General features: G+C 43.6%; 1 protein-coding gene across 3 annotated transcripts in view; it reads left to right on the top strand.

The window, feature by feature from the left end:
- Window positions 1–25,768, top strand: part of Fbn1 (fibrillin 1) — a 208,433-nt gene that overhangs the window by 125,706 nt on the left and 56,959 nt on the right. For all 3 annotated transcript variants that reach the window (XM_036183938.1, XM_036183937.1, XM_036183939.1), the window contains exons 18-32: window positions 3,270–3,323; window positions 4,745–4,870; window positions 5,919–6,044; window positions 6,559–6,678; window positions 6,903–7,040; window positions 7,425–7,475; window positions 9,011–9,136; window positions 11,108–11,335; window positions 14,150–14,275; window positions 14,412–14,540; window positions 15,386–15,511; window positions 15,619–15,744; window positions 16,865–16,987; window positions 17,978–18,103; window positions 19,541–19,666. In XM_036183938.1, the coding sequence (XP_036039831.1) occupies window positions 3,270–3,323; window positions 4,745–4,870; window positions 5,919–6,044; window positions 6,559–6,678; window positions 6,903–7,040; window positions 7,425–7,475; window positions 9,011–9,136; window positions 11,108–11,335; window positions 14,150–14,275; window positions 14,412–14,540; window positions 15,386–15,511; window positions 15,619–15,744; window positions 16,865–16,987; window positions 17,978–18,103; window positions 19,541–19,666 (1,851 nt within the window). The remainder of the gene's footprint in view (window positions 1–3,269; window positions 3,324–4,744; window positions 4,871–5,918; window positions 6,045–6,558; window positions 6,679–6,902; window positions 7,041–7,424; window positions 7,476–9,010; window positions 9,137–11,107; window positions 11,336–14,149; window positions 14,276–14,411; window positions 14,541–15,385; window positions 15,512–15,618; window positions 15,745–16,864; window positions 16,988–17,977; window positions 18,104–19,540; window positions 19,667–25,768) is intronic.

Raw genomic sequence — 25,768 nt, 5'->3', positions numbered from 1 at the left:
GTGTACTTTTCTTAAATGGCTTTATTCAACTTTAGGAAAACAGGATTTTTCTGCATTGAGGTGGCACACATAGTGGAAAGCCAGGCAGCGAGTGAAAATTCTGCTCCCCAAATCGCAGGCAGAAGGATTTGGGGGGTTCATTATTCATGTGTAGTTTTGCTCATTTAAATATTTGAGAAGACTTTCATTAATAAAGATAATTATGAAATGGAATTATATGGACAAGGAATTCTCATTGTTCTCACCCATAAAATAAATTTCATTAGATGAACTAGACAGTCTTATACAGATGTAATTATTTATGTTATTAATTAATTAAAATATATAAAGAAAAAATAGTTTATTGAAATATCTTGTGCTGTCTCCCATATGCAAATTGTGTGTGTGTGTGTGTGTGTGTGTGTGAGAGAGAGAGAGAGAGAGAGAGAGAGAGAGAGAGAGAGAGAGAGAGGAGAGACAGAGAGAGAGAGAGAAGAGAGAGGGAGAGAAGAGAGAGAGAGAGAATAGTAGAAAGGGACAGTGAGATGGGAAGAGAGAGAGAGTAGTGGGATAAATATGACCTGAAAGCAGAAACAAGGACTTTGGGGAAAGAAGAGGACTAGAGAGAGAGAGAGAGAGAGAGAGAGAGAGAGAGAGAGAGAGAGAGAGAGAGAGAGAGAGAGAGAGAGAGAGAGAGAGAGAGAGAGAGAGAAGGATGCTGGGGGAGTAAAGCTGACATATGTTTAGGAAGAAAGAGAAGCTTCCTGAGGTGACGTGAAGATGGTGGGTTTTTACTGTTTGAATATGACCTCAAAGTAGCCCGGCAATTGACTTTTATTCTCCTAAAATAAAGCTTGGACTAAATAAAAAATAAAATAAAATAAATAAAAAAACCACAGTTGGTGAGTTTATATGTAAGATTCAGTTATTTCATCTCCTTCCTAAGTAAAATTCATCAAAAATTAACCTAAGTACGATCTCCAAGGATTAATATATAAAAACAATTTTTGAAATTACAATGTTCAAAATTAAATATCATAAGAAGCTAGATAAAGGGAGGAATTCAAAAAATGAGGAAATCCACTTAAAAGAAAGAAGGATTATTTGTATGTCATAAAAAACAGTTGAATACACATTTAATACACTTCAATTATATATAAATATTATTCAAACAGAATGACGGCACAAAACTATAGTTAGCTGTGTATTCTGTTGTTGGTTGCACTAAGTTTTCAAGTACGTTTCTCACAGACTGTGTATGTATGAGACAGGTGTGTGTCAGCAAAGCTGGAAGGTGACCGTGCTTATGCCTGGGAGTGGAAGCAGCAGATACAGTTATTTAATGTTTTTTTCCCTCTGGACCACGAGAATGTCCAAAGAATGCTTATACTCAGAGAAAAGACCTGGGTTTAGGAGAAGGTCATTAAAGAAACACAGTTTCCTGAAGCAGTAAGGCTTAGCAGAAGCTAAACCAGGAGCCTGCGGCCACTAACTTCTGACTTATATTTATGCTTTATTTATGGTATTGCTTTGTTCTGTTCTTGATGTTGTCTTTCAATGTCTGGCTTTTCATTATACAGTAGCTGACATGGTCCTCTGTAGCTAAAGTTTTCTCTGGTCCTGCCCAGCCCCATGGACCCCACAGATACAAAATAGTCACTCAGAAGCTTATATTAATTAAAACTGCTTGGCCACTAGCTCAGGCGCCTGCTACCGCTGACTAGCTCTTACATTTAGATTCAGCCCATTTCTATTAATTTATATGTCGCCACGCGTTCTGTGGCTTTACCTTGAGCCATTATATGCTGCTTTCTGGATGGCAGGCTGGTGTCTCCTGACTCAGCCTTCCTCTTCCCAGAATTCTCTCTGCTTATCCTGCCTATACTTCCTGCATGGCTACTGGACAATCAGCGTTTTATTTATCAACCAATCAGAGCAACACATTCACAGAGTACAGAACATTCCACAGCAGCCCTCCTTGTTCTCTTTTGGCATCCTTTTAAATGCTTTTTTAAAAAAATAAAAACATTGACTGCTTTTCTCAAATTACCATTTGTTATAATACACACACTTTGGAAGATTCATTTTTAATTTTTTTCTTGTTTTGTTTGATTGATTGGTTGGTTTTGTGTGTGTGTGTGTGTGTGTGTGTGTGTGTGTGTGTGTGTATGTGCGCGCGCGTGCACGTGCGTGCATACTGTTTTTATTTTTGAGGCAGGGTCTCACTATGTAGCCCTGGCTGTCCTCAAACTCAATATGTAGACGAGGCTGGCCTCTAGCTTACAGAAATACTCCTGCCTCTGCTTCTCAAGTGTTGGGATTAAAGGTGTGAGCCACCATGCCTGGCTAAAAAATTAATTTTTAATTTTATGTTCTCAAAACACGTTTGTATCTAGCACCATCAGAAATACAACAAGTGTTTGCTCTCTCTGCTAAAGTTCCATCCCCCCTGTGCAGCTCTCCTGAACACAAACGTCTGTGACTCAGATTCTGGCTGCCAGAATCCATGGGCAGGCAAAGGTCTAGCTCAGCCTCCTCCTTGTATAAAGTGTGATTCCAGCTTGCATTACTCATCATTCACCATTTCACCCCCCTGAATGTTGTCAGAGTGGTATAAAACTTTATACAATTACAAGCATTATAAAGCTGATTCTATCACAAGTTTTGGGAGTGATTCTGCACAGGTCAGTGTACTATGAAAGATTGCATGATTTTAGCATTTTATCTAAAGTTTTCCTGTGGATTCACCATTAAAAATGAACGTAGTATCTCAATGATTCAAAAAATACATTTGCACATGACATTAGATGCTTTGTTGTGTCCTTGTGAGGAGAGCCCCCAGCATCTGCAGAGAACTGAGGAAATGTGAGAACTTGGTTGTCCTGGAAAAACAGCTAGAACTGAGAAACAGAACTATTCCCAGGATGGTGGGGAAAAGTTTTATTAACAGCTAAGAAACCACATTTTAACAGGCACGTTTCACTGTATGTGTAAAGTGTTCCCTGGTGAACAAATTGAGTTGTAGGAAAAAACACCTTTTCCAAAAGTGCTTTGCCCAAGAAAGTGCTATGACTTCCCTGTATCCTTCAAAGTCAATTTCCTCGGTGCTGTGGAACCCTTCAAATGAAAGCCCAGTATAAAGGTGACTCCCCCAGGGGACTCCTCCACCTTCTGTTACCACTCTAGCTCGGTTCTCCTTACTTTGGAGGAAATGATGTGTGTGAGCCAATGGCAGAATTGACCTGTTCTGCAAACAAGGGACTCATTTACTATCTGGTAATTTATTACAGCGGAATACCAGGCACTCTGTAGCAGTGGGCCGGGCATGACCTCAGCAGGCACTGGTAAGGAGTCATTTTGAAATGTATTGACTTAAGCATGTGCAGAGGCAGTACTGAGTCTCCTGTGGCTATCTAGTTACTCTGGGACAGTCTGGCCTGACACCTTACATCGTCACAGGGTGATATACATGGGATGCCTAGAAGCCCCCATGGCAGAGCTGCTGTGGCACATGGATGACTGTGGGTGGGGAGCTTTCTCACTGGCCTTTCCGGGGGCAGTTGATGGGGAGCTGTAGATGAGATATAATGGCTGGCATTGCTCATTCTAGAGAATTGGCGGTCTGAGCCTTCATGGATTTCCAATATCAAATCAAAGCTGAGGGTTTGGGATTGGACAAGCAGTTAACCCATTCACAATCTGAAAGATTTCCTAATTCTCAATGGTTCAGTCATAAGATGCCGCTTAAATTTTGTAGCAAGAAATAACAGCAGCTAGCTAAGTTAAAAGAAAATGAACTGTTTGTTTAGGAATTGGGGAAATGTTGAGTGTCATCGAAAAGAACAGAACCAAGAGATTACTGAGATGGGTGTGAGGACAGTGAGAAGAAGAAAGGACTTCCTCACTCATGAAACTAAGCAACTGGACTAGGGAGCTCTGGGGGAAACCAGACTGGCTAATACATTTCATGATATGAGTGGATAAAAATGAGGAGAGAATGTTGAGGGGGAGGAGGAAGTAAGGAAGCTGATGATGAAGGAGTCAGTGGGAATCAAATAAGCTCTGACAAGGACGTGGAGATGAAGCAAATGACCACCTGACTTACAGGGACCACCCGTCAACGTATTGTTATTCTTCTTCCCTCTCTGCCCCTGGAGAGGTCTGCTCCGTACGGTCCTGTACGGGAGAGCACAGAGGAGGCAATGCCTGGCCTCCTCACGGCTGAAGCAGAGACTCCGAGCTTGCTTTCAGTCTGTAAAGAGACCTGCTGAAGGAATTCCCCATACAGTAGTGTGGGGGCCTTGCATGAGCACCTAATTTAGAGCCAAGAGTACACTATTCATACTTTCATTTGAAGATGCTGTTGAACTTAATAAAAATCTGAAGCAAGGCCATGATGCAATCACCTCGTTGGCAGTATGGGAGGCAGAGAGGGGGGAAGAGATAGTGTCAGGGACTTGGGTTCTGTGCATCATCCACTTTCCATCCTGGTGCTCTGACCATCCAGGGCATCTTCTTCAGTTTAATTCAAGGATGATGGGTGATCATATAGTCACAGCTCAGATGCCAGCTTCCCTCCAGCGTCTGGGATGGGGGAATATTTGACTCATACTATCTTACAGTGAGGAAAAAAAAAAAAGAAATATTCTCTTCCAAGTGAACCCCAGTGAGAAGTCCTAAAGTCGTTGCACATATTGTACTGTTTCGTTTTCATTTAATGATTGTCTTAGAATGTGATTGACTTTGAATATTTTTGGTGCTGTAGATATAAATGAATGTGCATTAGATCCTGATATTTGCCCAAATGGAATTTGTGAAAATCTCCGGGGGACCTACAAATGTATATGCGATTCGGGATATGAAGTGGACATAACTGGGAAAAACTGTGTCGGTAGGTTGAGCTGGCTTTCTGTGACGTTTCTTGACAGCTTGTGAAGAATTGTATGCCAGATTCTGTTGGTGTAGGAAGCACAGTGTCAGGAGCCTTTCTCACATGGCTACAGATCCATTCCTAGTATACTAAATAGTTCTCCAGGCACCCCTTCGATTTAAGCAGAGAATGCCTGGCTTGTTGTCAGTAATATTGATTGTATATTAACTTTAGCAAGCACCCTTTCCATGTGATAACAGCCTTTGCTGAAGGAAGAATCCAGAAACTAAGTAAATCATTTAGTTGGGAGGAAAACAGTCAGCCTAGGGTATTGTATTTTTCTTCAGTATTCTTTTTTTTTTTTTTTTTTTTTTTTTTTTTTTTTTTTGGTTTTTCGAGACAGGGTTTCTCTGTGTAGCTTTGGACCTTTCCTGGATCTCACACTGTAGACCAGGCTGGCCTTGAACTCACAAAGATCCGCCTGGCTCTGTCTCCCAAGTGCTGGGATTAAAGGCGTGTACCACCACTGCCCGGCTTCTTCAGCGTTCTTTAGCTGCCTAGGACTATTTTCTGTAAACCTCTTCTGTGTGGAGTGCACACCTGTAGCCCCAGCATTGGGAGGCTATGTGAAGGCCATTTGGAATTACTCCAACCACAGCAGTGAATATAATTAATTAGACAAAACACACACACACACACACACACACACACACACACACACACACACACATGCACCATCATGTTGAGGCTTCTTTCTATTTATTTAGTTCCTTAAGCCAGCAAGATTAGTCCTTTTAATTCTAATGCTATAAAACTACATAAGTAAAGGTTACTAATTTTCAGAGAATCCAAGAATTGAATTAAATAGCATCTAGCAGCTTGAGGCTTTGTAGATACCTAGTTTGGACAAGCAGAACAAGCTCCTATTTGGGGAACCAGTGGAACAAGCGTCTTGCCTCTTTGGTGGACTTGATTTATCATTAGGAACTTGAAGACCTAACCTAAAAGAGAGCAGGGCTGCCTGGGAGGGACAGCCTCTTACAAATGTTCCCATTTGATGTCTTTCCAGACATTAATGAATGTGTGCTGAACAGTCTACTCTGTGACAATGGACAATGTAGAAACACCCCTGGGAGCTTCGTCTGTACCTGCCCCAAGGGATTTGTGTACAAACCTGACCTAAAGACCTGTGAAGGTAACCGGGCCTTTGTGTTCACACTGTGTACTTTACTCTGTCTGGGAAAGCTCTTAGACAACCTGAGCAGTAAATTGGAGTCTCTTCTGTTTCAGAGACTCAAACCAATTGTGTTGGGATTTTCTGTGCAAACTCTAGCCACAGAGGGTATTTACTTGCATTTGGCATCTTGCTCACCCTTTCATGGTGGTTTTAGGGCGTTCGTTTTCATTTGCCTCTATCTGGCATTTTACTTGCCATCACTCAATAGATGAAGAAAATGTTGTGCATGTATAATTTGAATCCATAATTTTCTCCAGATTTTTCTGAATACGAAGACTTAATCATATGCCAGTTTCTATACTAAAGAAATATGCTCAATTAGTATTTTGACATTCCTTCTAGTTTGGAAAAACCTGTCTAGGCCAGCTTTACTATCTAATGAAGAATACGTGGTAACAATTAAGGCTGAAATCGGGGTATGCATTTTATGCCTAAGAGCAGCTTTCAGTAGTAATGGAGACTTTTGTTTCAGACATTGATGAATGTGAATCAAGCCCTTGCATTAATGGAGTCTGCAAGAACAGCCCTGGCTCTTTTATTTGTGAATGTTCTCCTGAAAGTACTTTGGATCTAACCAAAACCATCTGCATAGGTATTTATCCTTTTAAGGATGATTTTTTTTGTATTTATCAATAATTAATTCAATGCTACTGTGCTTAATGGCTGTGTTGACTGCAACAGAAGTTTAGATAGAGGAGAGACATTGAAAGTGACCATTGTTCCTTGTTTTATAATGCTATTCAAGCTTAATTCCAGTGTATACCTGAATGTTTGATAAACTTCTCTTCACCGTCCATCACCCCCCTGTTTCTGCAGAAACCATCAAGGGCACTTGCTGGCAGACTGTCATCGATGGGCGGTGTGAGATCAATATCAATGGAGCCACCTTGAAGTCCGAATGCTGTTCTTCTCTTGGTGCTGCCTGGGGGAGCCCGTGTACCATATGTCAAGTTGGTAAGAGAAGCCACCACCTCACTGGTTACTTCGCTTGTTTAGGTCCATGTGGGATATTTAAAGATGACCTTGATAAAACATCTTCCTGAAGGAAACCAGAGAAGTATCAAGGATATCAATTTTATGTGATTCTGGTCAGTTTGGCATCTTCTGGCTCCATGTGGTCATGTGGTTAGCTTGCAGTGTTTTCCTGAAGCACCAATCCCTGCAAGCTGGGCTTTGCTAGTGGAATTATTCCATTACTGCTCTTCCTTATCCATGCAATCCCATGCTCATTCACAGCAGCAAAATCCAACTCCTGTCCCAGGCACCCCTCACGTTTCTTAGGTTTATCATTGCTGGGAAGTATAGGTAGATGTTAATCTTGTTCTCTTTCCCCCACAGATCCCATCTGTGGTAAAGGCTACTCAAGAATCAAAGGCACACAGTGTGAAGGTATTTCTTAGTATTTGTAAATCATACATTTTTGTGTGTATGAAGAATGCTTGTGTGAACTTAGCCTGGATAAAGGAGTAAAGGAACTTCACAGTGAGAGATACGCTGCAAAGAAAAAAAAATGACTGAGAACCAGAGAACAGAACAGATGTTAAATGCACAAGCTGTTGCCAGAATCAGATCACGACAGCCAAAGACAGCGTGGCTGGAAATGCTTTAGAATGACCATACATCGTTTGGCTGCATTGTCAAAATCCTATCTGCAGATCAGGAGCAAAAAAGCAAGATTTTCCCTTTTTTTTTTTTTTTTTATGACTGTCGGGTTTGCATTCTTGGTTAGCCCTGTTTTTTACTGTCATTGCTTGCTTATTTGTGTCACATTCCTGGGTGACTGGGAGGGGTGGACTCAGTGGCGTCTGTTTTCAGGGTCTATGTGCCCCTCTCCAGTTTGCTGTGCTGCTTCCTCACGGAGTCCTGAGTGGACACAGGCCACGGTGACTAACCCGGCCTGACATGACACAGCAACTGAAATATTTAAAAAACAACAGTTAGTCCCGTATGTGGGACAAAATGAAACTTTTTCCTGGTAAAACAAAGAGGACTGCTGCAGCCCCCACCCAAGGGCTCGCTTTCCAAATGATGACTGAATCCTTTGGCTTTTTTCTGGTTCATAACTTAGCTGAGCTTTAGCAGCACGTTTTGTATACAAATGGCAGAGGAAAAGCCCCAGGAACAACCCCCAAAAAGTAGATTCGACTTCATTTCCATTTAGTTTTCCTTCAAGAAAGCAGTGAGACTTTTCCTCAAGGCTCTTTGCTTGGAGAGTGACCTCTTTAAAATAAACACTGTGTGTGTGTGTGTGTGTGTGTGTGTGTGTGTGTGTGTGTCTTAACTAAGGCTCCCTCTTTTTGGCATTTGGATTGCCTTTCTTTGGATTAATTCGATGATGTCTGTTTTTCCAAATTAAGTGCAGAGAACACACTGCTCCATGAGGCAAATTGGGAAGGACTGGTAGGTCTGGGCAGCACTGTTGGATGATGAATGGATGTTCATGTGTGTTGACTCTCCCTCAACCAACCAGCCACCTGGGCTCAGAACTCCTGGACTGGCCCACATGTCCCACAGCAGGCTTTGATTTTTGTACACTCAACTCAAGCCTTTTCTTCTTTGATAATTTGGAAGGCTGCACTTCGTTTGTCTGTTTCCAGTCATCTTGTCTCCTAGAGCTAATTATAACTCTCCGAACCTTATTTACCAGAGCTGTCCCCCTAAACCCATGAACCCCATCTCTACAACTCAAACACTATCCCCAGAGGCCAGTGGAGAGACTCCTAGTTTTAGTGAACAGACCCATGGTTGTTATTTAGACACATCACAAGTTCGTACGAACTGTTGGGAGGCAAGCTAGTGTTCTGAACTTGTCAGGTTCAATAGGCCGTTTCTTTTGTGATAATCATTGTGAATCTATGAGTAGGGTAAGCCAGGATTAACTACACAAATATATTGACTTAATGCTCTTATTTATTCTTCTTTAGATATCAATGAATGTGAAGTGTTCCCAGGAGTATGCAAAAATGGCCTATGTGTCAACTCCAGGGGTTCATTCAAGTGCGAGTGTCCCAATGGAATGACTTTGGATGCCACAGGAAGAATCTGCCTTGGTAAGGATGAATAAGATGTAGTACACACACACACACACACACACACACAGAGAGAGAGAGAGAGAGAGAGAGAGAGAGAGAGAGAGAGAGAGAGAGAGAGGTCTAGCTCATCTGTTAAGCTCTATGATGGCTTTCTTGACAGACTTCCTGACTTTTTGGAGTTAAGAAGCACAGAGGAAAGGCTTTAGTCGTTCCTTGTTGTTCTCTCCATTCTTTGAATCTCTGCCACCACAGTTGCTATTGCAGCGCTGCCCGTATGCTGTGAGCTGCAGAATGCATGCTGAGTGGTACAGAGAAGAACATTTGTGCTTAATGGGGAGCTGCACCCCATTTCTTCTAGGGCTGTGCTATAACTGATCAGATAGGTCCTTATAGGAAATCCCTGTTGATATCAGGAGCAGAAATCCTCCCAGGAGAAGGGGGGGGGAGGGAGGGAGGGAGGGAGGGGGGAGGGAGGGAGGGAGAGCAGGCACAGCGCTATCTCTACTGGTTGTCTGGGAATCTCCATGCCAACTGCTAGAGTCCAAGGGGTACTTCACATCCAGTCATCCCATCCCAGTGACATGGAAGAGACTAGCCATAGACTCTAGACTTGGAGTGTTCCGGAAGCTGCCGCATGGCTCTTAGCTGTGGTGTCTGCCTGGCTCCTAGTGTCACTACCATGGCGTCTCACTGCCAGGACAATGTCTAGAAGCTCTCTGGTCTCTCACCTTTGACCCTGGAGATGACATCACCTGTAGTACATACCTGATGCAGTATGACTTGGAAGAATATCCCTAGTGAAGACCACTTTATGTGCATCAAAGACATGTTGTACAGTTGAGGAATTTTGGTTGGTTACAAATGAGAGACACAGAATTTTAAAGTGTCAACCATATGGAACAGAAGGGGAGTTCAGAGACTAGAGTCTTTCTGTAACTAAGGATATCAGCAAACCCAACTCCAAATCTTTCTTTATTTAGGAGGAATTTTTATTTAATGAAAACATTCTTCTAGATTCTCAATTGAAAGTTGCCCCAGTTTTTAATGTGGAGTTTACTTTAAATTACCTGTCTTAGTCTGGGAAACTTGGACATAGGGATGCTTAGATGCTTCAGAAGGCGTTTTTTTAAACCACTGGGCAGATTGAACATTAGGCAAATTGTTACAACCACATTGTGAAGGCAAATGAGAAGGAAGATGCACTTGGATAATATTTTGAGGTTCTTGGGGGGTGCATAATCTTATCGGAGCATCACGACACTTCCTGTGAGATAGGTGGAACATCCTTCAGCCAGCATGCGGATTTGGGTTCAGGCATACTGATTGCATTAGGAAACAGTTTATTGTAGAACAGTCCCAAAATGCAGGTCTTCGGTCCCCTGGTCTGTCAGTCTTTTTCACAGTCCCTTAGGTTTGGGGCTAGGAATAGGAACACCCTCAGAGAATGTACACATACCCACATATTGAAGTGAGAGCGTCTTAGAAGAATGGATGGCTTTTGTTCGCCATTTTCTCTTGAATCTTAAGTAGGAAAGCCCTCATTCTAGACCAGTATTCCACCTCTGCAGAAATGAAGTCAGTCTGAGGCCACAGTGTTCGAGTACTGTGATGCATTCCAACAACAGAGTGAGTTTGCTTTTGGGTAGAGAGGAGATGCCAAGATATCATGGAATGCATACGTTGGTGACGAACATGACTTTACAAGAAGATGTCCACAAATAGCAAAGTCATTATTGGCTACCTTTGTAGAGTTATCAAAACATACCAAAAGTCAGAAGGGAGCTTTTCACACATAGGAGAGATGCCTGAGGAAGGGGACAAAGTCTTCATTAGCAGAAACACCTGCTACATAACCCTCGTTGTCATCTGGAAAAAAAGTGTGGTCAGGGATATAGAAAATTAGCATGTGTTGTATTGTCCCTAACAAAAGTTGGTAGTTTTGGACCATGAAGGACAGCTGTCCTCAGTCTCCCTCCCCACTCTTGACAGACATCCGCCTGGAGACCTGCTATCTGAGGTATGATGATGAGGAGTGCACCCTGCCCATCGCTGGCCGCCACCGTATGGATGCCTGCTGCTGTTCAGTTGGGGCAGCCTGGGGAACCGAAGAGTGTGAGGAATGTCCAGTGAGGAACACCCCAGAGTATGAGGAGCTCTGTCCCCGAGGCCCCGGTTTTGCAACAAAAGAGATTACAAATGGGAAGCCTTTCTTCAAAGGTACGTGGCTTCCGTGGCTGACTGGTTTCTCTGTAGACGAGGAGATGCCTTCTGTGAGCCCAGTGTGCTGCATCAGTGTGGTTATTCCTTCAGCATTTCAGTCTCTGAGAAAAGCCCTCTCTCCTGTCCCTCTCCCCTCCCTGCCTCCCCCTTTGTCAATGGTAAGCTCCCTCCAGTGCCCACTCCTCAGAACTTCTTGCAGTCTCTTACCTCTTCTATCCCTTAACTAGTAAAATAAATCTGTAACACTATCCTAGTTGAGAACTAAAGGAAAGTCCAGTGCCACCTGCCAAAAAGCTGTGATTTGACCTTTTGTCCCTAGGTGAAGCATTCCTGTTGCTAGTGAGTGGCGTGAGAATGCACTAGGAGGTACTCTTTGTCCAAATGCAGTGAATCTCACTTCTCTAGCTCACTGTGTTTTAAATTATTTTTTTGTCATGCCATAATCTGAAGTCCATGTCAAAATAAGAAGTTACAACTTTAATCCAATTCTAAGACTAGGTTAACTTCTATGGACAATGACATAGTGGTTGTTTACTTTAATATATGAAAAAAAATGATGGTACCAAGAATCAGGGGGTGGTGGTGGTGGTGGTGGTGGTGGTGGTGTGTGTGTGTGTGTGTGTGTGTGTGTGTGTCTGTGTCTGTGTCTGTGTGTGTGTTTGTCTCTGTGTGTGTGTGTGTGTGTGTGTGTGTGTGTGTGTGTGTGTGTGGTGGGGTGGTACAGGGCGTGCTTACTCGTGCTGTGCATATGAAGGCCAGAGGCTAAAATGAGCACCTTCCTCCACCTTATTTCTTGAGACAGTGTCTCTTCCTGACACCATCTTTGGTTAGTTGGCCAGCAAGACCCAGGGTCTGCCCATCTCCACCCTCTGTCCCCAGCACAGGGGTGACAGATCCACGTGGCCACCCCTGGCTTTGTTATGTGCATGCTTGGGATTCAGAGAGCAAGTTCTTTCCCCAGTGAGCTGTTTCCCCAGCCCCAGTTTACCAAGGATTCTGATTAAGCAGAGGCCCCAGTGTTTGTTATTAGTGGAGAGTTTGGTTAGTGTTGCCCGCTGTCTCCCATGTTGGGCTTTGGAAGTCAGAGACCTCCTTATCATATTCTCCATGACCCAATCAAGTCAGAAAAGGGGGAACTGAGTACATACACACTAAAAGTTATCTTTGAGTCGGGAGTTGGTGGTGCATGTCTTTAATCCCAGCACTCGGGAGGCAGAGGCAGGCAGATCTCTGTGAGTTCGAGGCCAGCCTGGTCTACAAAGCTAGTTCCAGAAAGGCGCAAAGCTACACAGAGAAATGCTGTCTCGGAAAAAAAAAAAATTATCCTTGTAAGAAAATAAGGGTTGCTTTTTCTCTTTTTCTTATCTCCATCCCTTTCTTCTCTTCCTCCTCCTCTTCTTTTTTTCAACTGTTACTCTATGAGACTGTGATCACTAAAACTGTCCTGTCCAGAGAGGCAGTTTCTAGATGACCACTTTAAATTTCTCTTAAATCAATTCAAAAGACTGTGACCCACAGCTGTGGCAGTCTCCCGCTGCGAGGGCCTTGAGGGTCTTCGTTTAGTCCACCAGTTCTTGCTGTCATGACATTGTACAGATGTGAACTTCTGTTTCTTGCTTTTGGAAAGGCTCCAGTAGGAAAAAACCTGGATCACATGTTACAGATATATGGCTTTCTTATACACATACATATATATATACAAGAAGCTCTTTAAATTGTGTAATGATATGTTGAGAAAATTAAAGTAGTATGGATTATTTGTGAACAATTTGAACTATAAACAACATCTTTAAATTCTCAAAGTCATACTTTGTTCAAGAAAGCATCTAAGAGCCAAATAAGAGCCTCATGCTGCTGCCATGATGGCTGAGGTGGCTGTGGTGGTGGCTGAGGTGACTGTGGTGGTGGCTGTGGTGGTGACTGTGGTGATGACTGTGGTGGCTGTGGTGGTGGCTGTGGTGACTGTGGTGACTGTGGTGGTGGCTGTGGTGACTGTGGTGGTGGCTGTGGTGGTGACTGTGGTGGTGGCTGTGGTGGTGGCTGTGGTGGCTGTGGTGACTGTGGTGGTGACTGTGGTGGTGACTGTGGTGGTGACTGTGGTGGTGGCTGTGGTGGTGGCTGTGGTGGCTGTGGTGGTGGCTGTGGTGGCTGTGGTGGTGGCTGTGGTGGTGGCTGTGGTGGCTGTGGTGGTGGCTGTGGTGGTGGCTGTGGTGGTGGCTGTGGTGGCTGTGGTGGTGGCTGTGGTGGTGGTTGTGGTGGTGGCTGTGGTGGCTGTGGTGGTGGCTGTGGTGGCTGTGGTGGTGACTGTGGTGGTGGCTGTGGTGGTGACTGTGGTGACTATGGTGGTGGGTGGTGGTGGCTGTGGTGGCTGTGGTGGGTGGTGGGGTAGGTGCTGTATTTGTCATTGTCCGTGTGCTTTAAGCAGCATTTGCTATTCAGACATGCATTGGCCAGTGACCATGAAGTGCTTGCTGTGTCCCAGGAAGCGACCAAGGTGCTAGAAGTCCAAATCAGCACACCTAGCTTTCTTAACAGTGTTCTCTTGAAATGCAGACATCAGGATGGCTAGGGATGCTTATGGAGTCCTTCCTAGCCCCCGATTATCACACTGCTTTAAAGTTGAATATTGAATCAAGGTCCTTAAATCAAGGCCCTCCAACATTCTGGGTTTAAAGTGTGGACCCTGAGATGCCCTGACTGGGTCTAAAGTGTGGCCCTGAGACGCCCTGACTGGGTCTAAAGTGTGGCCCTGAGACGCCCTGACTGGTTGCTCATAAGCCTCTCTTCCCTGCATCTTTGCTTTTCCTGAAGATATCAATGAGTGCAAGATGATACCCAGCCTCTGCACGCACGGCAAGTGCAGAAACACCATCGGCAGCTTCAAGTGCAGGTGCGACAGCGGCTTTGCTCTGGATTCTGAGGAGAGGAACTGCACAGGTCAGTGTGGGGGTCTCCCAGGGGGGGGGGGGTCTGTGAGGAGAGTCTTCAAACTCTCCCTCTTTCCCGTGTCTGTCGCTTTACGTTGTCAGGCTGTGCCCACCCTCATTCTCACTGCCTGCTCTTTTTCATGCAGACATTGATGAGTGCCGCATCTCTCCCGACCTCTGTGGCCGAGGCCAGTGTGTGAACACCCCAGGGGACTTTGAATGCAAGTGTGACGAAGGCTATGAAAGCGGGTTCATGATGATGAAGAACTGCATGGGTAAGCGTGTGCTGCTTCAACCAGCATAGGACGCAAAGGACTTCGGGAAGCCTGGATTCCTCGTAGGAATCCTAGTGTCCCAGGCAGTCCTTGCTACTCAACCTTCTGACCAGGGAGGGCAGTCTGTGGCAGAGGGAGACTCATAGGAAGACTCCAGGGGGCTCAAGAATCGTGGATGACTCCATTGGCAAGCAGTGAGACCTTGAGCGACTTCAACACCTGATGGAATGAATTGAGAACAATTCAGACATAAGCTATAGTAGGACTCCCATCTCAGGGGTGTCTGTCCGACAGTTCTAGAAGGCAGTGCTAACTAAGCTGCCTTAGGTCAGGTCCCCAATGAACCGAGTCGGAGATGAGATCCCTGCACACAAGTATGGTGGACATGGGCATTGATTTGGATTTTGGTTTGTTTGTGTGTTGGCTTGTTATGGGTTTTGTAGGACTGTTTTAAGAGAGGAACCCCTCAGAATGGCAGAGAAGCAGGATAGTACAGAGTCTGGCTGCATTGTGGCCTAGTCAGGTCCTACAGGACACTCTGCAGGTATGAATGGCAGACAAGATTGAGACAAGGTCAAGGGTTTTTATTTCCAAGCCAGTCAATCAATGACTGGCTGTGGATTGCTTCTAATGTGGAAAGCATTGTGACCTCTCACTTCACAGGCATTTCTGAGTGAAGTGGACAGCAGGTCTCCCAGAAGGGAATTCATAAGTCATCAGTAGTCAGGACTCCCAGCAACTGAGGGTTGGAAAAGGAGAACAGGGCACCAGCAGAGGAGAACAGGGCACCAGCAGAGGAGAACAGGGCACCAACATCTTCACTGTGGAGCATTTCCGTTTTACAGATATTGATGAATGTCAGAGAGACCCTCTCCTATGTCGAGGAGGCATTTGCCACAACACAGAGGGAAGTTATCGCTGTGAATGCCCTCCTGGTCACCAACTGTCCCCAAACATCTCCGCATGCATTGGTAAGGAAGAACTCTTTTAGACGACTTGTATGAGGTCAGTTGTTTGGCCTGTATCTCTGCCGGATTCGGACGCTTACATTTCTATGCTGTTCTTTGTCTCCACACAGACATCAATGAGTGTGAGCTGAGTGCACACCTCTGTCCCAATGGTCGTTGTGTGAACCTCATAGGGAAGTATCAGTGTGCCTGTAACCCGGGTTATCACTCTACTCCTGATAGGCTCTTCTGTGTTGGTAAGTTCTAGCCTTCTTTTTATTTCATGGTGCATTATATTTCCTCCCTTTGAAGAACACCCCAGTTCCATTATCATAGCTAGAAGCTTTTCCTTAATTTTTCTTGTTGTACTGGAAGTAAAATCGCATAGCAGCTCACAATATTTACACCTCACTTTTCGAAGAAGCAGATGAGTGAAAGGTATGTAATGAACATAGCATATACATGTCAAAGCAATTAACCCTGAGATGAGCTAAGCGTGGCAAGTGCCATGGAAAACACAGAAAGGCATGAGATGAGGTCTCTGCCCCATGTGGTGGAGGTCATCTCAAGATTTCAAATAGTGACCATTGGCAAGAAGGCCATGGAATGTTCATATCTTTCCCTGAAATAGAGGCCATGTCTGGCACTCCATAAGTATGGGTTTTTGTGGGACAAGAATTTTGCTTTGTGGTTGGTCCTCTGTAGGTTTAGTCCTGCTGTGAAGAGTGACAGAGGAGGCCCTGTGGCTTTATCATGCCCAAAGTCAAAGTGGAATTGTATAAATGCTGCCAGCTTGGGGCTGGCTTGGGATGTAACACCCTGTGGAGCTGCCAAGTCTTAGATGGTTTCCACCCAAAACCATAAATCAGCACAAATTCTTTTGAAATCTAGCCAAGGACAACTCAAAACTTCAATTCAGGTTCTTGTAAAGGATCCGAACCTTAGCCCATTATGCCATAATTCAAGTTTATAACTGAATCCATGACCATGAAGATCGATCACCACAACTGTGATCACAAAAGAAGGTGTCTGAGCCGGTTTTTATGTGCTGTACTGGAATACCTGAGACTGGCTAAGTTATAATGATAGAAATTCTTTGCTCCACAGCTCTGGAGGCTGAGAAGCAACAGCCAAATGCTGGCATTGGGCATTGGCCTTTTGCTGCACCAAAATGGAGGAAAGGCAAGAGAGAAAGAAAACAAAAGTGTCCAAATTTATCCATTTTATAATGGCACCAATGCCACCCAGAGAATGGAGTCCTCATAGCTTAATCACCTCTGCCAAGTCCCATCCGTTAATACTTCTATGGCAGTAATTAAGTTCCCCCAAGAGTTTGGGAGAGAACAAACATTCTAACATTGTCCTCACTTCTCTTAGACATCGATGAATGCAGTATAATGAACGGTGGCTGTGAGACCTTCTGCACAAACTCTGAAGGCAGCTATGAATGTAGCTGTCAGCCAGGGTTCGCCCTTATGCCGGACCAGAGATCGTGCACAGGTGAGCAGCTTTTCCCTCTGCTTATGTCCGTCAGTGACAGTCCCCCCTCCCCCACCCACCCCCAGCAGAGTTGCTCAGGGCCTGGGCTTTGGAATCTAACAACCTTGGGTTCAAGTCCTTGTCTGTTGAACATTTTAGCAGCGTGTCTTAAGCAAGACACTTGGCAACAGATCTTCATTTATACGATGTAGTCGAGATTGTATGAAAGGAAGAAAAGTTTGTATGGCACTGGAGTAAATGGAATTGAAAGCATTTTTGTCATTAAACAGAATCTTGGAGAGTTGGATCTTGAACCTAATCTGGTGCAATTCTAGGTGTGTTTTCTGCAGTAGCCACATTACCCAAAGATTTATGAATGTACAAAACATCAGGCTCCCTCCACGTCTACTGAACTGAAAAGTACTGGGTCATTGTGCTGATCCGTGTTTGGATAGATGCTGAAGTTTGTGAATCACTCTCCTAACTTACACCCCTGCCTTCCTACCTTATGCTGGAGGAGTCAGACAGCCAAGGAGAGATAAAAAGTAGAATGGATGACTCAGCCTTTGATTTTTGCTCTGGTTAAGCACAGAATTTGAACGTAGGAACCACAATGATTTTATTTGACCTTTAAAAGTCCCTGCCTAAACCCACCTCTAGGTAACTTTGACTATCCAAAGTAAATGTTGAAAGTAACTATTTGTAACTGGACACTGATAAAATGCGATTTACAATCATTTTGAATGATAAATTCATTTGTTTAAATGTTTGTTGCTAGTCTTTTAGATCAGTGTAGGGGTCTGTCCTGTCCTCAGATCGTATACTGAGAGTTTGAGATTGCCTGCCTCCTCTGTCTGTAGGATAACTGGATGGGGTATTTTATACCAAGCTAAGGAGGTGTTCATTTTATTCAAGCAGACTGAATTTCTTTCAGTTGGATAGCTACTGCTTCCTCACTGGCTAGTGGAGCCAGTATCAATGTCTACAACATGTTGATTTTCTTCTCTTCAGACATTGATGAGTGTGAAGATAACCCCAATATCTGTGATGGCGGTCAGTGCACAAACATACCTGGAGAGTACAGGTGCCTGTGCTATGATGGGTTCATGGCATCTGAAGACATGAAGACTTGTTTAGGTAAGGAAGAAGGCGGTGTGGACTAAGTTGCCTGCTCAGTCACAAGTATTGTGAAATCACGCAAAGATGGGTTTGTTCTGTCTCCCTGCTTCATCTCCTGCCTGGTCACTTCTTATTGTGAGCCAGTCATGTTAAATTCCACCTGGGGAAATGTCGGCCAGGCCTGTGTTCTAGAAGTACTGGTGAACCGTGAGAATGCAGTGACGTCATCTGGAACCAGGCTGAGTCTTCTCCACCTCTTGCTATTAAGCAGCAAGTAGTCCAGAACTGTCTTTTGCAGCATTGCTGAGGCAAGACCCTTCTGGAGCTCTGCTGGGGTCCCTGTGAAGTGTCAGGTTTTCTAGTTTAGCTGTGGGCAAGGGACGTCATTGGAGGCCTTCTGTGAAGGCTGAGGATTGCTGGAGAGGATGGACAGTGTCTCCCCCAGCCTGGGAGATTTGTGTCTTGGGGTGGATGAGTGAGCTCAGCAATGCTCTGGACGTCTGCAGAGGCCACCTGCACGGCACTGGTGCCCTCTCTGTGCCTCTCCCTTCTGAGTTTTAGCTGGGTCTGTGATGTCATCTGGCTCTGTGTGGTGTCATCTCCCATAGGCTTAGGCCTAGAAATTGCTCCTCGGTAATCTGAGAATAACGTAGAATCCACTTAATTTATTTTCTTTATTTTAAGAGTTACTGTATTTTTATTGCTTAATGTCCAGGCCTAGAAAAGCATTCTTTCTGTCACTAGTGCAATTTCTTTTTAACTTTTTTTAGTTGTTTCTGGTGAAAAGTTCATTCCTCTTGGCCAAAAGTAGGAGCCTAGGATGAGTCATGTGCACATTCACTATATGGAGGGTATTTTGCTGGCATGTCTGTATGTGTACCACATGCATGCTGGGTGCCAGCAGAGGCCAGAAGGGGGCACTGAATCACTTGGGACTGGAATTACAGATGGTTGTGAGCTGTCGTGTGGGTGCTGGGAATCAAACCCTGGTCCTCTGGAAGAACAGCCAGTGCTCTTAACCGCTGAGCCATCTCTCCCACCCACTTCTATCCTTTCTTTTTTAAATGTGGAAACTAAATTGCTGCATCACAGTCAGAATCAGCTATTTTACCACAGAGGATATTGGCTCCTGGAGAAACCATCACATGAACAAGCCTCTATTCTGCAGGAGTCAGTGCATTTACTGACCACCTGACCCTCATTGTGGAAAACGTTAAGAGCCAGGTTACACGATTAGATGGCACTAAAAAATGCCAGTGTACGTGGAGTCCATATGCATTTTTTCTGAGTCAAAGCATTAAAATACAATATTTTATAGTCTTTACTTTCCAAGATTATTTTTTAATGAAAGCGTCTCACTTTTTCTTAATTTTCTATCATAGTTCTCTTTTCTCAGGAAGAAAGTATCCATTACAGCAGATACATGGATATATGAATCATATTTCTATCTTACAGATGTCAATGAATGTGACCTGAATCCGAATATCTGCCTCAGTGGGACCTGTGAAAACACTAAAGGCTCGTTTATCTGCCACTGTGATATGGGCTATTCAGGGAAAAAAGGAAAAACAGGCTGTACAGGTATGCTTCCTTTTCATACCAATCAAAACAATATCAAGTAGCTAAGAAACTGCCATAATGATTACAGTTTAATACAAGTTTTTAAGCTTACCATTTTAGCTGCATTGTAGGTATTTTGTATACTATATTTCATTAATTTAGCTTCTATGCCTTTGAAACGTTCCATGCTTTATTAGACCCAAGGTGAGGTCTGTTCTTTCTGTGAAAATAAAGATGTGTTGTATTGGATAAGTTAACACGACTAATGATGTGATTTTTATAGGTTAAGAGTCATACTTTCAGGTACATTAGTGACCGTGCTAGTTCCTGAACACTCACACCCCTTTATCAGAGCAAGATCTTTTGATAATCCTCTTTGCCAACACTTCATTTTACAACTAGCATTGTCTTCTAAAGAAAATGCCCTATATTTCATCAGTTCTTACCAGTCTTCCCTTCCTCCAGTTAGAGTGCCTTTGACACGTTAGCTCTTTATCCTGAACGAGTCCTTATTTACGTGACTGAGCTAATGTCATAAAGGAACTGTACCATTCACGCTCTTCTTGTTCGTTATCAGTAGCACCTGAGAAAAACCTTTCACAATATTTTCAGGAGACTATACAATTAAATGCCAAATGGAAGAAGCCATTCTGTGCCATGATGTTGTTTTATACATGTTTTGTTCTTTTCAAAAATGAAATAACGAGCTGGGCGGTGGTGGCGCACGCCTTTAATCCCAGCACTCAGGAGGCAGAGCCAAGCGGATCTTTGTGAGTTCAAGGCCAGCCTGGTCTACCAAGCGAGATCCAGGGAAGGCGCAAAGCTACACAGAGAAACCCTGTCTCGAAAAACCAAAAAACCAAACACACACACACACACACAAAAAAAATAAACACACACACAAATGAAATAACGAAATTAAGTACATGGAGTGGCAGACAGAGTAAAGTTTTACTATAATAACTTATATTAAAGTTACCCATTGTGGCATATAACATCATTTAAAACATCATGGAGATCATGGTGAGTTTGAATTAAATAACTGTAAAAAAAAATTAACAAGTAGTGGGCTGGATTTAAATTTTAAAAGCTGCTGAGCAAGCCCTTGTGACTTAAACATTAATATTGGCAGTTTGAGAATATGTGGAGCCTTTTCTTAATTAGATCATTGTATTTCAAGAAAGCATCAAAAATATATTTATTAGTTACAAAGTGACTATGTTAATTGTCAGACTTGCTAATACACGGCAGTAATGTTATTGGTGATTCTTCAAAAGTGTCAGCCTGCCCAAGCCATTAAAAGAGGCATAATACTGAAATGCTCTTATGTTCTCTCTATTGCTTTCCATGGAAATGCTGGCTAAGGGTCCTTTCTGGTAAATGGCAGAGGGCTTAAACCCTCAACCAGTCCATGTAGGCACTCAGAAACAAATGATTCTTAGGTTCAACATTTATTATCAGCTGCCCATGTCACTCTGAGGCTTGCTAAGGTCTGGCAGCATGAAGAGGAAGGTGGACTAATCCTATCCTGATTTGTAATGAGTGAAGGCAAAAATCAACCTCACTGACGTTCAGGTAGAAGATCATGATGATCCCAAAGAGACAGAGTCTCTAGGGACAGTGTTCATTGACTTGAGGGAAAGAGTGTGTAGAACGCCATTATCCCGAGTCCTTTCAACTGGTAAATGTGCAGTAGATGGGTATTTGAGGGTCTTTACCATGATGGAAGGTTATGTCCATGCTAGAGTCGTATCATAGGTACAAGAGATACCATGTTCCGTAACTTACCGCTATTCTAGATACAGTGTGTAGAGGCAACCTGACGTCTACCACAACTTCTGTGTAACTGTTGCCACACACACATGAAATCCGCTTTTAAAGAGAAATGTTTACTTTGTGTGCAGAAAGGCTTGTGTTTATAATTGAGTTTGCAGAGATGCTGAGACTGTGGGGGAACAGGAAGTACTCACTGCGTGCTGAAGTCAGTACCACTGTCACGGTACAGCAGTCACCTTTTAGTAAACCCCACGGAAGAAATATACTCAGAGAAATACTGCCTTTCAGAAGGGCCAGTACCTCCCTATTCTTTCCAATTGCACCCTAGAATGACTTGACAACATCCAGCAAGTACTATAGGAAGAAGCCCTGATGTGTGTGACTTCTTCAATATCATGGTGGGATGGCTTATGATATTCACATTTGAAAGAGTAGAATGCTGGATTTTGTTCTGGGGTCTTCCACTGGTTTGCGATCATGAGCAAATAACCAGGGTCCTCTGCCTTTAATCAGACAATCTCCTTGGACAAAGAACTTGGCAGTGACCGATGGGAGGAGGGGGCTGCATTAGGGCCAGAAGAAAAAAAATCCTCTGTGAATAATCCTGTTAGTAACAGCCAAGGGTATCACACTGGACCGGAAATGACTTCCACAGACAGGAACTGGCAGGAAGCCTCACACACTTGAAAACAAGTTTTTAAAATTCAGCCAAAATGTCTTTTCAGTCCCAAATAACTAGGGCTCTTTCAGGCCGGTTTCAAATCAGTGTTACTCACAGCATTGAGCACCATTGGGTCACCTTGGTGACGGATGTGTTAAAGACAAGTGTTTATAATATCCCAGACAACTAATGTAAACGGAGATACTTATCTTGCCTAATTGGATAAGCAAGACATACTACAAATAACAGAGACGTTTCAACTGTATCCTAACCTTACACACACACACACACACACACACACACACGCACGCACGCACGCACGCACGCACGCACGCACACACTGCTTATTTAGATAGGATTTTTAAAATAAGTACCCTGGGAAGCGATTATTAAGAACACTTATGCTGTTTCCTAAGAAGGGACTTTGTTTCATGAGAACTAAAATCACCCTCTGGGCTCTATTACAGCTCTGTCTAACTATTCCAGCTCCCTTGTCATTACCGATTGTTTCCATTTTAACAAATAAACATGTTTTCTTCTCCCAATCACATAGGCAGTGTTAAGAATCCACCCACTGACTCACATTCCCAGCCCACACAGATGCTAAGGGCTTCATTTTTTTTTTCTTCTTAAGCTTTGTCCAAATTGTGGATACTGCTGAGGGGAATGTTTGATTTAATGGAGAGAATATGCACGTTTGCTCGAAACCTAGATGCATGCAGCTCCTCTGTCTCTGGCTTAAGTGGGTGGGGTCACAGTTTTCCTGTGACCTCTGCTGCTCATGCTAAGTAACTGTAATTGGAAGAAGATAAAGAAAGTCATTTCAGAGTGCCACCCAAGTGGGTCTCGCCTTTCACAAGCTCAATTTTAAGAACCTACCTGGCATCACATGCATACTTTACCAGTGGACACAATTAGGACTATTGAAATAGCTAGATTTCTGGATAAATCCATTTCTCAAACTCTCTGTTCCTTTCACATGAGAACTGTTCCTGGCGGGTCTGAGACATAGGCTCCTGCACCAACAGCCAGCCACTTCCTCTGGTCTTATCACTCTCCTCTGCTGGCTGTCAGCCTGTGGAAACCATGGGTGTTCACTTCAGTCAATAGTTTTGGCTCAAATTTTGACCCAAATTAAGAAATCCAAGTAGCCCTTGCATTTAGGCTGCCACGCCCTCTTCCTCAACTTTCTCTCCCTGTATGTTGACTGTGAGAGGCTACAGAAGATCACCACACATCCCATACCTAGGTGACAGGTTTCTGGGCTAGGCAGAGCCCTGCCATGGAATCTGCTTGTAACTCACTCACTCTTGCCCTTGAAGGGGCCCTGCACAAAGGACCTGTGAGGGTCTTTGTGACAGAGGACCCGTGGGGCTGCAGAGGCTGCAATGTCAGCCTGAATTTGAATTTCTTTGCTTTGCTTTGCTTTGCTCCCATTAATTCTGAAAAATGAATTTTCTGTCTGGAGCAAACTTGTGGAGCAAAGAGAACATTTGTCCAGAGCGATGTTCTTGGCAAACGTGTGCTGTTCCCTTCATGCTGTTGAGGAGAGTTTCAGCACAGTGCTTTTGTTTGCTTGTTTTCCCTGCGGCTCAGTTTCCCCTCTGTTTGCCAGTCTGCCATGGAAACAGTTCATCAATAAGAGTTGGTGTGTGTGTGTGTGTGTGTGTGTGTGTGTGTGTGTGTGTGTGTGTGCTGGTGCTGTTAACTCAGAAATATGTTTGCAGTATGTGACCTGCTGTCTTTCTCATCTGCTTCTTACACACCGAGCATGGAAGCTATTTAACATGATGAGTCATATTCACCATGTGAGACTTGAATATGACCCTTGAACTGCTCTTTCCAGGTATTCCAAAGCCCACAGCACACAGCCTCTTGCAAACAGAATTTCTTTCCATCTTTAAAGCATGACAAAATCTAAAAATATTTTCTGATTTATAATTTTATATTACATTTTATAATAATAACTAAAGGAGATTCCTCTATCCAAAGAAGTGGTCGTTTTTCTTAAAAGCAAGATTAGCAGAAAAGGTAAAAAAGCATGTGAAAACCGTGCTGCCTTTGACCAGTAGACAGCTGGAGAGAGAGAAAAAAGAGACAATTGGGGTTGAATGTGGTAGAACAAGATGTAGATACACATGAAAGTATAATCAGACCCATTTTATACAGTGAATGTGTGCTAGTAAAAAGAGAAAACTGGGGAGAGTGTGGAGATTTACAGATTGCGAGGCTCTGACTAACTGTGAATTTGTAATTAGTCAGGGGTTCGTGGCTGTTTCTCTGAGTCCTCATCAGCATTTCAGTCTCTAGGACGAAGTTGAGAAGACAGCTGAAGTTAGTGAACGGATGATCGTTGGTACACACCTGTGCCCCAAGGGAAGTGTCAGTGCACAGGGAAACTGAGTCCGTGCTTACCCTACCTTTGCCTTTTACTGTCTGTGGAGCCCTAATCCCTGCCTTCTCTGAAAATTTAAAAATTCTGAGAGCAGAATTCTGGTTCTTTGCATTTAGAAGCTTTCCATTACTTTTCTTGTGGGGATGGAACACTGGATAGAAACAGCCGAAGAGAAAGGGGAGTTCTTTTGCCTCTTGGCTTCAAGGGACATTGCACCATGGTAGGGAGGCACGACAGCTGGGCAGCTCTGCCTGTGGCAGTAGTTTACAGGATGACCTCTTCATATCTTGGCTGACCAGGAAGCAGATGTCTTCTTTAAGCCCTGCCCAAGTGATCCCATCTGCTACCTAGGCCATGGTATCAACCTTCCCAAACAGCGCCACAGATGGGGAGCAAGTGTTTACACACAGGAGCCTGTGGGGGACATTTCACTCTCAGACCCCCCCCCACACACACAAAGTAGCTCTTTCTACCTAGATTATTTGTCAAATATTATGACAAATAAAAGAAGGAAATTAAGACAGAACTCCACAAAAGTTGTGATTTGTGTATTTCCTTCTGAGATGTGTGACTACCATGCTTGGAGACATCTGTGTTGGTTCTATGGAGACTGTTAGACCAGCATAGGAAGACTTGCTTTCCTGAATGCTTGTGTGACATTCAACATGATTATCCTGGCCTTCTTTATTTCTGTGGATATGGTGGGTTCTGTTGTCCAGTTACTTGAGGCTCCAGTCACAAGTTCAAAGCTGTGTGTCTCCATTGGCCTGCCCTATTACCTCTGTGACTTTTGTTCATGTGATTTTTGAGACCACATTAAAATTAGCCTAAACAATTTGAAATGATCGTAAAAACATTCTTTCCTATGTATTTTCATATCACGATTGTCTGTCATTTACTCGGAACAAATATGCCTGTCTTATTCTTCTTTACCCAAGTTTGGTTTGAGGCATTGGTTTACATTTCAAAATCATAGACTCATATCCATGCATATTTGCTCCTAGTAAATGACAGAGTTAATTATGAAGGTAACCCCTTAAATGTTGAGTGTGTTTGAGGAACCAAAACAAAACAAAAAATCACCATAACATTTTTTATGTAGTCTATCCTAGCTAAATTTGAAATGAAATTTCAGAGAATGGGGGGTTGTAAACCATTTTTTATCTTTTACTAGCTTCAACTACACTGGCATTTCTTATTCTTACCAAAGTTCTCTGTAGGCTGACTTGCGTTGTACATGAAATATGCAAGAAGGCTTAGCTGCTAGTGTGCTGGGACTCTCGGGAAGCTA

Source organism: Onychomys torridus, chromosome 4, assembly GCF_903995425.1.
Source record: "Onychomys torridus chromosome 4, mOncTor1.1, whole genome shotgun sequence".
Lineage (NCBI taxonomy): Eukaryota > Metazoa > Chordata > Mammalia > Rodentia > Cricetidae > Onychomys > Onychomys torridus.
This window is presented reverse-complemented; position numbering and strand designations above follow the sequence as displayed.